This window comes from Squalius cephalus (genome assembly GCF_949319135.1).
Source record: "Squalius cephalus genome assembly, chromosome: 21".
NCBI lineage: Eukaryota > Metazoa > Chordata > Actinopteri > Cypriniformes > Leuciscidae > Squalius > Squalius cephalus.
This window is the reverse complement of record NC_137142.1, coordinates 15,813,415-15,826,409: the sequence shown is the minus strand read 5'-3', so window position 1 is coordinate 15,826,409 and position 12,995 is coordinate 15,813,415. Positions and strand designations below refer to the sequence as shown.

At 38.5% G+C, this 12,995-nt stretch overlaps 1 protein-coding gene across 4 annotated transcripts in view; it reads right to left on the bottom strand.

The window, feature by feature from the left end:
- The window catches only part of slc8a3 (solute carrier family 8 member 3), a 48,399-nt gene that overhangs the window by 29,251 nt on the left and 6,153 nt on the right, over window positions 1-12,995 (bottom strand). For all 4 annotated transcript variants that reach the window (XM_079855957.1, XM_079855958.1, XM_079855959.1 and 1 more), the window contains exon 2: window positions 3,430-5,286. In XM_079855957.1, coding sequence (XP_079712083.1) covers window positions 3,430-5,201 — 1,772 coding nt within the window. In that variant the 5' untranslated portion in view covers window positions 5,202-5,286. The remainder of the gene's footprint in view (window positions 1-3,429; window positions 5,287-12,995) is intronic.

Sequence of the window (12,995 nt, the reverse complement as noted above, 5' to 3'; positions counted from 1 at the left end):
ATGCTTTATTTAAAAAAAATGCTGCATGTGAATTATACACAATAATAAAATACTTAACTCCAAGTGACTATATTTACAGCAAATTCATAAACTACAGTGTCTAAAATTACAACTAGTAATTTAACCAGACTGCAAGCTACTAACTCATAAACTAGTTTCTTAAATTGTTAACTCAAATTACATAAAGTCAGAAACTACAACAACTCAAATCTTAGCCAATTATTAATTAACTCAAATAAAGCTTTCCACTCACAAAAGCTGCATTACTACCAACCAACATAAGTGGTATAATAAATTAAAGCCGATAAAACTGGACAGAAAGAGAGTCCTGGTGATCTGAAATAAAAATACTTGAAAGAGAAAGAATGAGAGAGAGAGAGAAGAGAGAATTAGTTCCTGGTGCATTCTGGTGCATCGTGCTGCAGCATCATGGAATATAACCAGCCGAGAAGGAGATCCCCGACACACACACGCACACACACACACACATACAGACACTCGCTCACACACTCACTCACTCACAAACTCACACAGACATTGGGTTTCCACGTTTTAAGGGGACTTCCCATAGACATAATTATTTTTATACTGTGCTAAAAAAAAATCATAAATGAAGTTGTAAGTAAAACCTTTTAACTCCACCCGCCTCAATCTTGAATGAAGTGCTGCACATTTTAGACCATCTCTGCTTGTTTGCGATGCAAACGTAAGTCAAGATTGAACAAGTACAGTGTTTTCTTAACTCAAGAAACACTATATAGAAAGGCTAGTGTTTTATGTATTTGAGGAGCAGAGAAGAGTGTCTTATTTGCAGTGTTTGGGGGGGGGGGGGGGGGGGGGGGAGAGACAATACTTAATATTAAGTATTTCCGGCCCTGCCCACAATGTGGGGTTTTCCAGGACCACATACACACTCATAAAGACACTCATGCATACTACATATTTTCACATAAATACTATGTACACAATCTCAATATGTACACGCTCTCAAACTCACACAATGACGTATACACAGTAAAAAAAGAGATGGTATAAATAGATGGAGAGGTTTAGTAGGTTACATTTTTTTCTCTAAATATCCTTGTCTCTCATCTTCTGTCTCTAACTCCAAAGGGTTAAAGGTCAGTGAAAAGGGGTCACTGTGACATAAAACTCTAGAAACCTACTACAAAGGAGAGAGAGAGACAGATTGTGTATATCTACCGTGTGCTGACTGTTGACCTTTATTATAGCAGAACAGAGGGAAGGATAGCTCCATATAATCTAGTTAGTTAGTGCATTGGTTTGGGTGCCTGTGATTAAAACCCTGTTGGTGGCAATGGCAGGTGCTTGGTTATGATAGATGCAGATGTCTTTACTCAACTTTCTCTCCGCAAGCAGTCCATTGACTCAACCGTCACTGAGGAATGGTGCCTGCTATTCGTGTACTAGGGTTGTCACGATACCTTCATCCCATTTTATGGTACGACACCAGCTGAAGTGTCACTCGCTAGACATGATACCACTTACAGTGTTTGGATGCATTGTTACTTGCACAAGTTTGCAATGACAAGCAATCTGTCTGTGCGCCCCCAGATTTTTATTCCCAGTAGACTTTCATTCTTTCAATGACTTTTTTTGTATCTTTAATAATTAAGGAGCATGTAAAACACATTCGTGCTTAAATTTGGTCAGTCGAATCGAGTTGCGGATCATTTGCTTAAAACTGAAAACTCTTTCATTATCATTTCATTATGCTGATTTGGTGCTCAAGAAACATTTGATCATTATTATCAATGTTGATAACAGTTGTTCTTAATAATTTTGTGAAAACCTTGATAGATTTTTTACAGTATTTTTGATAAATAGAAGGTTCATGTCTATACTGTAACATTTGATCATTATAGAAGTATTAATTTCTTTAAAAAAAAATCTTATTGGACACATACACACACACAGACACACACACACACACACACACACACACACATACACACACACGAGTTTTAAAACACTGTAATACTTTTAAACGTTTACTTCATGCGGATGAATGGAGTACTTCCATTAACAGCACATGGGTAGTTGACATGAAATACTTTGGGAAAGTTGACATGTCCTACAATATGACATGCTATACTCCATTTAAACTATTTTATTCATTATGATGCATGTTTTATGATCTCACATTAATTCAGGGATGACATGCAATATTTGGAGTTTAAAAATTCATTGGTCTCACCACAAGACCACTTTAAATGGGAAAAAAAAGTGATTAAAATGGTGAAACATAGACATACAGTAACAGTACACATTCCCTTACATTTAAATATAGATTTGAAACAAAAATCTTGATGTTAATTCAAAAGAAGAAAAAAAAGTCCATGGGCATGTGTCAGCTACTCACATACTCTTACATATAGACCGTGGGTGGGTTGGAGTGTCATGTGGAATATGCTGTGAATATTCTACTGAACTATTAATACCCAGCAGCATATCTGGACCAGCACGTCTCTCTCTGTGTGTGTGTTTCTATCTGGTCGGTGTGTTACCGTTATTACTGGATCTCTTTCAAATCTCACATGAATGAACTGGATTAATTAAACACCAACATTCCTGAGAGAAATCTAAGAAACACTCCCTAAACCTCAATGGAGTGAGTGTGTATGCTAAAACAGAGAAAATGTATCCATGTATGTAAAAGTGATTACATTTTATATCACTTATATTGGAAGTCACAAAACGTTTACAAAGTTGACAAAAAAACAGTAAGGAAAAAAATGTGTCTTTCGTCAAATGTGTCCTTCTACTACAGCCATTACAACACAGCATGACCAACTCAACATTCATTGGTCTCAAACATTAAAAAAAATCAACTCACAACTCCTTAACTACATGCATCCTACATCCTTACAGTGGCCCCAAATACTATCTGAACACTTACTGTACACCACACTTAAAAATGTTCCTTGCAATACATAACAAAATAGCAAACCATAGAGGCATTTATTTGAATTAAATATAATGCAAATACACTTTTCAAGAAAAAGCATTTCACAAAAAAGTAGTATTCATGGGTTTTAAATAATAATAGATGTATTGTTTAAAAGTAAGACTGAAAAGTAGGCTATTTGAAATCATTCTGGTTGTCAAATGTTAATAAGACATGTCAATGTGATCAGCTATGCCTGTGGTTTCTCTTCTAGAACACCTGTGTGACTTCATACATCAGTTTTTTACACAAGCTGGTGCAAAAGTAATTGAAAATTGACTCGGAAAGGTGAAGTTATTTAGCTTTAGCATCATCTGTTTGCAAATTACACTTGGTTTGACATTTTGCAATAACAGTTTGACATCTAGTGCAACAATGGCAAAAATGTATCCAAAAGTCTACAAATACTATTTGGGGCCACTGTATATCTTTGAGCTTGATTTAAAATAAAGCATATTTACCAGGTCTCGTCGTTTTTGAACTCTAGTTCACCGTAGGCGTCCTCAAAGTCCTCTCCGCCGCCCTTAGCGAGTCCCTCCATTGTGCGGAAAGGAATGATGACTGTCCCTCTCGCTCCTGATGTCCGCAGCACTTTCACTTCCATGATGCCCACACTCTCACTCGCGTGCATGGACTCGCTTTCAAAAGTGAAGATGCCTGCGTGGTCATCATCGAGGATGGTAACTGTGGCAACAGCAGGGAATCCCAACAAGGCCTTTGGGTACGGCAGACTACTGGGTGACAGCACCTCATCCTCGGTCTCCAGAACACGCACATTACTGAGCCGCAGGAAGAAATGCTCATCCTCCTCAAAGATGTCGTCATCGATGATGCCAACGGCGATTTCCTTGACAACTTCACCAGGTTTGAACACCACCGTTCCCTCCGTGAACTCATAGTCCGCACCGGCATTCGCCGAGCCGTCCTCCGTTTTATAATCCACATAGATTGTATTAGCGATGTCGCCACCTTTACGCATTATCGTGAGTAGAACAGCCCCGCAGTTCTCTAGACACTGGTAAACGGCAGGCTCGAACACAATACGGGACACAAACTCCTCAGGTTCTTCTACGTGAACTTCTTGAACACTAGTGCTGCGTTTGGCCTGCTCGGCCACATGCTTCTTGAGGATGTTCCCGGCACCAGTCATCATCCTCGTGGCCTGGATACGATAAAACGCTCTGCTTTTCTGTTGGTGTGACAGTGCATAATAGTTGGCCATCTCCACTAGCTGGTCCAGCTCCTTCTCCGGGTGTTTCTGCTTCAGGTCCTTCAGGATACGGATCATATCTCTGCGAGACTCGTCCACCTCCTTGCCCTCAATCAGGCCCATCAAGTTACTAGCGGCTCCGCCATCGACAAAATGAGAATTCATCATCTTTCCGTCCATTTCGATGCCTTTGGAGCGGTCACCCTCCGTCTCGATAATGACGCCTCTGTGCTTGTCCGTGCGATATTTCTTGTGCATGAACTTGTAGAAGAGCAGGCGACGGTCAGCAACCCAAGCCAGAATGACACAGATGGGGAAAAACGCCAAGGTGAGAAGCCCTTCCCATACTTGGACTACGTTGGGCGAGATGACGGCCAGGATCATGTAGAGCCAGATGTAGGCAAACACGCTCCATGCCGCCGTCACGAAAAACACACGCAGGTGTTTCACCTTCCGGACCTCCCCCTCCGGGATCACCGACACGCACAGGCCGATGATCACAAACATGTTGAAAGCGGCACTGCCTACAATGGTGGATGGGCCGAGTTCACCGGCATGGAAATCGTGTCCGCAAACTTCGATGACGGAAAGCATGATCTCAGGGGCGGAGGAGCCCAACGCCATGAGCGTGAGGTTGGACACGGTCTCGTTCCACACACGGATTGTCGTGGTTGTCGTCTCACCGTTCGGACGCTTGATGATGATTTCCTTTTCCTGGGAGGTGATTACCTCAATGGCAGCCATGAAGCGATCTGCAATAATCGACACCCCCAGGAACATGTAAATCATAGCCACGAAGTACACAATGACCCTCGCGATCTTGTCACCCATGGAAGGGTCCTCGGGGTACCAGATGGGTAAGATGATGCCAGGTTGGCATCGACCCGTCTCCTCGAAGCATGCGGTGGTGTTCAGGGGGGGCGGGCTTGGCGTGACTCGCGCCTCTGCGCAGAGGAAGGTTGCTGCCACGGAGACCACTCCCAACCAGAGGTAGGCAGAAGTCTTTGTCCTTAAGCGATCCATGCACCCTCCTTCACCTCAAGGGTCTGTGATCTCTAGCTGTCCTTCGGGAATCCAGCACTGGGCTGTCTTTGGTTCCACACGCCACCTATGACAGAAGAAAAGCAGATAGTGAATCAGAGAACAAGAAATCGGTACTTCACACATTCCTAAGGGCAGAAGAAAGACACCTGACATCAGTGGTCGGGAGTATGAACAGTGCAGATGTAATGTAAGCAAACTCATCTGAGAATTCTGCACATAAAGCCATTATTCTTTGCTAGATTTGTGAGCAGTGCGTGTGTGATATAATATGGTGAAATACTAAAGGTCCACACAGCAGAAAGCTAAAAGGCCTCACTCAGCAGGTGTGAATGTTGCCAGAATAAGCAATGTCCAAAATGACGCACTGGGAAACATCAACAACAGCGCAAGGGCAGCGTGCTGCTCCGTTCCAACATGCTTCCTATTGAGGCAGCATTTTCAGGCTCCTATTTCAAAAGCTAAATTAATAATGCAGTCTCCCTTTTTTTGGCAAATACTGGCAAAGTAACTGGTAGTAAAAAGGCTAAGATGGTGGAAGTTAAATAAATACTGAAAAGAACTGAGAAAAATGGTTTAGGGTAATAATAAAAGGATTTTCCTATCAATTTTTTTGTGCATCTATTTATAGAGTAGACTGCTGTTAGATTAGCAACATGTTAACACCAGTCTCTATTAAAATAGTTAAATAATTTAGAGTGAGAGTGCTACAGTATGTGTGTGGCACCCAGAATTGCTGCCCATGTTGAATATTACATACCAGATAAAGGGATAGTTCACCCAAAAATGGAAATTCTGTCGTCATTTACTCACCCTCATTTCATTCCAAACCTTTATGATTTTCTTTTTTCTGTGGAACACAAAATAAGATATTTTGAAGAACCTCTGATGCACAGAGGAAAGCATATCATACAGGTTTAGAATGACATAAAGGTAAGTAAATGATGACAGGATTTCCAACTATCCCTTTAACTAAGAGGTTACATGATGGTTAAAATGCCGCCAATATAGGCGGTGAGGCGGCTCACTAGGTTGTGTAACAGAGCTTCAGTGTCTGTTCTGGAAATGAAATGTGTGCAGGTTTCACCCAGAGAGATGGGAATAATTAACTAATATGGACACTTATTATTTCATTACATTTTTATCCCACCGCACCAGTGGAGATGACAGTGTGCATGTGGGAGTGTGTGGGAGCAGCTCTGGTGAATCCACATGGAGATGGAGGTGGTGTGTGTGCAGTTCATTTGCTCTCTCTAACACAGGAACACACTCAGAGGAACTCTGTATTACTCAGGGGTTGCTCTTTGATAACTGATAATGGATGTCTCATTTAAGTATCAACCAGGTCTTATGTTTCTTATCAAATTCCTTAGGAGGAATAAAAAGTTGACTCAAATATACTACCTTTGAAAAGTTTGGGGCAGTAAGATTTTTTAAAAAGAATATTTAATTATTAATACTTTTATTTAGCGAGTATGCATTAAATTGATCAAAAGTGGCATTTATAATGTTATCAATGATGCTGAAAATCCAGCATTGCAATCAGAGGAATAAATTACATTTTATAAATATTAAATTACATTTTAAATTGTAATAATATCTCACAATGAGTCTCATTCATGAAACATTCGTAAATATACGAGTAAATATGTGAGGGATTTGCGCGTAAAGAGACCTTCCCAAAAACTCTTCTCCTGATTCACAAATACTTCGTAAATGTCAGATGTGATAGTGAAATGTGTGTGTGTGTTAATGAATTCCAATCAGTCGTAAATGGGACGCGCGTGCACGCTCATTCTCAATTACCATAAATGCCGCCCATTAAATCCGACTGACAACTTCAAATGGGCATCATATTATGACACCAAACGAAGGATTTCAACATGTCTTCTCAAAAGCGAATGAAAAAGAGATATTTCTCAGATGCAGAAATTGAAGTTTTATTATCAGAAGTTCATTCAAAACGCCACATTTTATTTTCAAGCGTACATATAGTGGCGTATCAGGTCCTAAAAAAAGGAAGCTTGGCAGCATATTACATATATGAATAATATCAGTTAATGGAGTTTCATCTGTTAATCGCACAGTCCCAGAAGTGAAAAGAAAATGGTTCGACATGAAGCTTGACTGCAACACTTGTGACTTGCGGACTTGTGTTCCGTTTGCAGATGCTATTACTGGCTCTCATAATAAAAGTAAAAAGAAAAACCGTATGTAATTACTATATATAATATTTTTTCAAAATGCTGTGTAAATATGTACCCGATTAAGGTGAATTAAAATGCAGCCTTATTAATGAGCAAAACATTCGGATGTTAAACGCACTATTTACGCGTGGCTGGGAGCAGGTGTAGATTTCTTTCGTACCAACTAACATTTGGAAAATACGAACATTTTAATGAATCCGAAAATTTACGCCAGAAGCACTTTACACACGATTTATGCAAAAATTCGTTCTGCTCGTGTTTCATGAATGAGACCCAATATTACTATTGATCAAATAAATGCAGCCTTGGTGAGCATAAGAAACTTTTTCAAATACATTTAAAAAATTCTTACCAACTATAATTTGGTCATGAGGTCATTGGTCCTGACTCTCTGACTTTTTAAATGCAGACTTTGGATCTTAATTTGTCAAAGTCTGTATTTAATCTTAATTCTTCCTTCCTCCAAATTAAAGAACCACTAGACTAAAAAGAACCATTAAGTAACCAGAATCATTAAATATATTCCTGCAACTAACATTCAGGAAGCAGCTTAACTATGTTGCATGATCAAACCCCCAAAACTCATACACCAAAAAGATGTTGCAAGAGAGATGCATGAACATAAGTGGACTATGCAAGAGCCATCAGGCCAGACCTGATTATAGTAAGTAAATCAAACACTCTCACACTCACACATATGCAGTGGGCTGTAAGTAAACAGCACAGTGTAGAAACAGAAGGCCTAATGAGGAAAAACTGTTTTGTAAAGCAAAAGAGTCCAGCCTGAAGCCTTGAGCTGCCCCCCACAACTCTCTCTCTTACAAACTATACACTCCTCTCTGTCTACACCATATACGTATACAAAAAAGATGGAGGAAGTTAGGAAAAGAGGAAGAGGAGGGTGCCTGTAGTCCATCCTAGTTTTCTAATCTAAACAACGTTTGATTTTCAATTCTTATCACTTGACGTCTGTTATTTCATGTACCGACTCAGACCGTACCATGTACCGACTGCTTATTACAGAGGTGGGTGTGTTTTTTTCTAGATGTGGAAGGTCATATGCTGTGCGTGCGTGCATAACGTATGACGTATGTTTTTTAATTTATTATTTGTTGATTTTTTTTTTTTTTTTTATAAAAACCCTATTTAAGTAAACTTAAAAGCAAGGAAAACTCTATAGCTGTTTAATAGGTTTAATATGTTTTTTATGTAAAATGCCTTTCTCTTCTATTTTTTCTCTCTGTTTCTCATGTATTTAGTTGTTTTACCCCTGACATGTATGGTTATAATGTACTCTTGTATGTACAATATGTTTTGTTCTTATTAACATTCAATAAAAAATTTGAAAGTGATTTGGCTCATGGAGCCCTTAAAAAGACATGATGAAGAAAAATAATGAGATGGGAAGAAAACTTATTTGGCATTGCTTTTGCTTTCTCTCACAAATGTTTTGCTTTCCCCCAGAAACTTTGCATTCGCTCGCAAAACCTTTTCAAAAGTGTTCTTTGCGAGTGAACGCAAAGTTCTCAGGGGAAAGCAAAACATTTGCGAGAGAACGCAAAAGCAATGCCAAATAAGTTTTCTTCCCATCTCATACTGTCACAGTCAAGTTCAGTTTGTTTTGTTTTCATTCATGTCATGTGTTCCCTTTGTTCTAGTTTCCCGCCACAATCTGTCACCATGGAACCTAACACCATCACAGCTGTTCGTCGTTTTAGTTAATCATCACTGTGTATTTAAGGGGCTGTTAACACAACACCGTTTTCAACTAGAAACGTAAAAAATTGTATGCATTTTGGCTGTTCATTTACACGACAACGGCATTTTGGGTGGTTGAAAATGCAAACTTTTAAAAACGGGTTTCAAAAACGCGAATCTATGAAGACGATGATGCCATGCACATGCGTATTATGTGTTTAGTCTATAGTGTTTCATCGCCATCTAATGGCCTGGCAGCAGAATACAGCGTTTTTGGTCGTTTTTCGTGAATCCGTGCGAATGGTGATTGTTTTTACATTGGTGTCGTCTGTACGCGGGAAACTCAAAGGAAAAACTTCTCCGTTTTAAGCATATCGTTGTCGTGTAAACATACCCTAAGTTCCTCCCTTTGTCCTGTTCAATTGTCGGTTGTTGTTTGTGTGTTACACACTGTCGTGCCTGTTGGCATGTTATTCTCATTCTGCAAATAAATCCTATGTTAATACATTCTCATCTCTGTCATTGGTTCCTGTGTAACAGATACACTGTAAAAAAATGTTGTTTTAACTTAAAGTAAGTGTTTGTTCTGCCTTAATTTTAAGTTTAGTCAACTTAAAATGTGAAATTGTACTAAGTGACAACTTGGATATTTGAGTTGACTAAGCTTAAAATTAAGGCAGCATAAAAGCTTACTTTTTAAGTTGAAACAAAATGTCCCTTTAGGGGCTCTGTAATTTATAAATTTTATATTATTTTTTTCGAAAGCAAGTTTATAGCTAAATGAAAGCATGCAGAAGATTGGTGCACAAACACACAAGGAAAATAGTTAGGATAATACAACATCAGCAATCACAGACATTCGCTATCGGACGAGATTAGATTTCTCAGAGAACCGTTGAGATTGGCAAAAAACAGTAGGTAATTTGCGCTTGAATTTGTGAGGAAAAAACACAGACTTGGCGGATTTGGACTGGATTAAAATCATGTCGATGAAACATGAATTTCTCTAACGTCCCCCAGGAAAACTAGTCCCATCCCGAATATAGGGCTTTTGATAACACTAATACACTTTCATTTTGATTACATAATAATGTCAATAAATAGCCCTTTGGCACCTGTAGTCTAGAGTTATTTTTTTAGTATCAATTAAGGTTAGTACACAACAGACCAATTAAAAAACAGTTCAAAGATGTTTTCTACATTTTATTTAATACAATGTTTTCATAGTTTGTGTTGTTCCTCATCAATGCAGAGTTATCACAAAATGATAAGCATTTAAACTCCACTTTGCCTAAGGCATTTCCAAACTTTTGAAGAGCACTGTATGACATTTAAAGGGACAGTTCAGCCAAAAACTAAATATGGCCATCATTCACTCACCCTCATGTTGTTTCAAACCAAATCTGAACACAAAAGATGATATTTTGAAGAATGTTGGGAATCAAGAAGTTTTGGTTACAATTGACTCCGACAATGACATTGAGACATCTCTCAAACATCTTTTATGTGTTTTTTTCCTGAAGAATTTTTATTTTTGAGCAAACTATCCCTTAGTCTTGATGTTATTAGTCAAAATTACTTATTGTGGTAATCGACTGCTGTTGAAAGAACTGTTATGAATCTGACATCTAAATACCGTATGGGTACAGAGATGCTTCAACACCAGGCCGCAGTGGTCTACCATACATCTCAGCACGATGTGTGCCTGTAATTGAGAAGAAGTTCTGGAAATAGCAAGCCAATTGATTTTGGATGATTACATTTAGACTGATGTGATTTAGACTGTGTGTGTGTGTGTGTATTTTGTGAAACCCACTATTGATAAGTTAGAAGATGTGGGGAAAATTAGTCACAGCAGGTTATGGGTGATAGTCTGGCATAACTCCAATTTACTACAGACCCACTACCACACACACACACACACACACAATCTTGTCTGTGTCGATGAGTTGTACCTCTCTTCATCCTTAGCCGTTACTTTTAAGACACTAAAACAGGTTCTCAACTCTGGGCCTTGAGATTCACTTTCTTGCAAAGTTTAACTCCAACCTGCCTCTGAGCTTCTAGTAATCCTGAAGACCTCCATTAGCTTGTTCAGGTGTGTTTGATTAGGGTTGGAGTAAAACTCTGCAGGAAACCCCTGCACTACAACATGTCCCTCACACTTACAGGACAGGCATCAGTAAACAATCCCAAACAACAACATTTAAAATCTTTGAAACAAGCTGCTCCTCTGAGAGCGTAACTAAAAGCATGTGTGTCTGAGGTGGCGCTGTGTAGCATTATATCCGAATAGCCGCTGAGTGTCTGAAGCTAAAGATCCGTCTTTTCCCTGCACATGAAGTCAGCACCTGTTACCATAGCAACACCCTGGAACGCGTGGGACAGGAATATTTTTATGAGTCTCTGAAATCATGCTCATAAAAATCAAACAAATCTCGGATGTGTATGCGTTTTGGGCCCAGGCAAGGGTTTGTATCTGCTCATCAGAGAAACTGAATCTCATCCACTGGACCACAGCGACCAGACAGTTTATTTACTGCAAAACAACCAAACTATCACACAACATTAACATCAATGCATAGCGAGCATCACATGCAGTTGACATGACGTAACTGTTGTTTCACTACAACTGCTGAATTTATATACATGCAAATGCACAAGCATTTACATAAAATTTGTATTTTTCACTGCTTAGCAAAGTTAAAAATGTATAGGAACTTATATAAATACATTTGACAAAAACTAAGCCTCTAAGCCTCACAGATTGACCTCTTGACTGAAAAATCTCCAACCTGGAAACTTATTTTGGTGGTTTCATATCTTATTTAAAAGATATACAGTAATAACTACATATATTATGAAGACAGTAAGATTTTTTAAAGAAATTAATACTTTTATTTAGCAAGGACGCATTAAATTGATTTTTTGACAGTTCCCACAAAAAATGCTTTAAATCTATAGTAGTCAGCTGAAAAAAACTGCACAAAGGTGATACTTGAAGCCTAAATTATTGTGATGTTTTAATTTTTTATATATCTACACGTTAAATTGACAGCATTATTTAACAAAATCCAGTATTATGAACTCTTTCACCACAAGCGTTTTTTTTTTAAGTTGCCAGCCAACTCAAGCACTTTTGATCATTTTCACAAAAATGTAATGGCACCAGAATATTTTGTATGAATATATGAACATGCCATATATTAAAAGAAAGAATAGAGCCTCTGCTTTTAAACTAAAAAATATTCTAGCTTCAATGCAAATTTTTTTTTTATCAACATTTAAATGTATATTATTTTTTAAAAAGCAACATTTTGAACAAAAAGCTGAGAAAATCACATTTTTCTCAAAGACTACATCCGGATCGGATTCAGAATAATGATCAAAACATAGATGGAGTAAATCGAATCCATCAACACCCCCAAAACTTGAACAGTCTTTACCTCTAACTGGGTCGACATTTCATTCGGTAACTTAAGGAAGTTTACATTTAAATGCTGTTTAATGTATGATGATCGCGTTATTTGACATGTGCACAAGCAATGTTTCTATCGCTTATTTCTGCTTCTTCGGCTGTGTTTGGATCCAGAGATTCTGTACTCGTTCAGAAGATGCGTAATAGCACCTCTGTTTAAAAGTGAAAACATGGATTGTCGGAAAATTCTGGGGAAGCGGTGTGTCATAAATGACGGAAAATTCCGTCAGTTGTGGGAAAAGAATTAACGTGCCCTATTATGCTTTTTCAAATATTACCTTTCATGCAGTGTGTAATAGTTGTTTGTAAATGTAAAAGGTCTGCATAGTTTTGCAGATCAAAGTGCATGACAAATGGCAAAAAGTTTTGGTCTCCAATAAGAAAGAATCGATT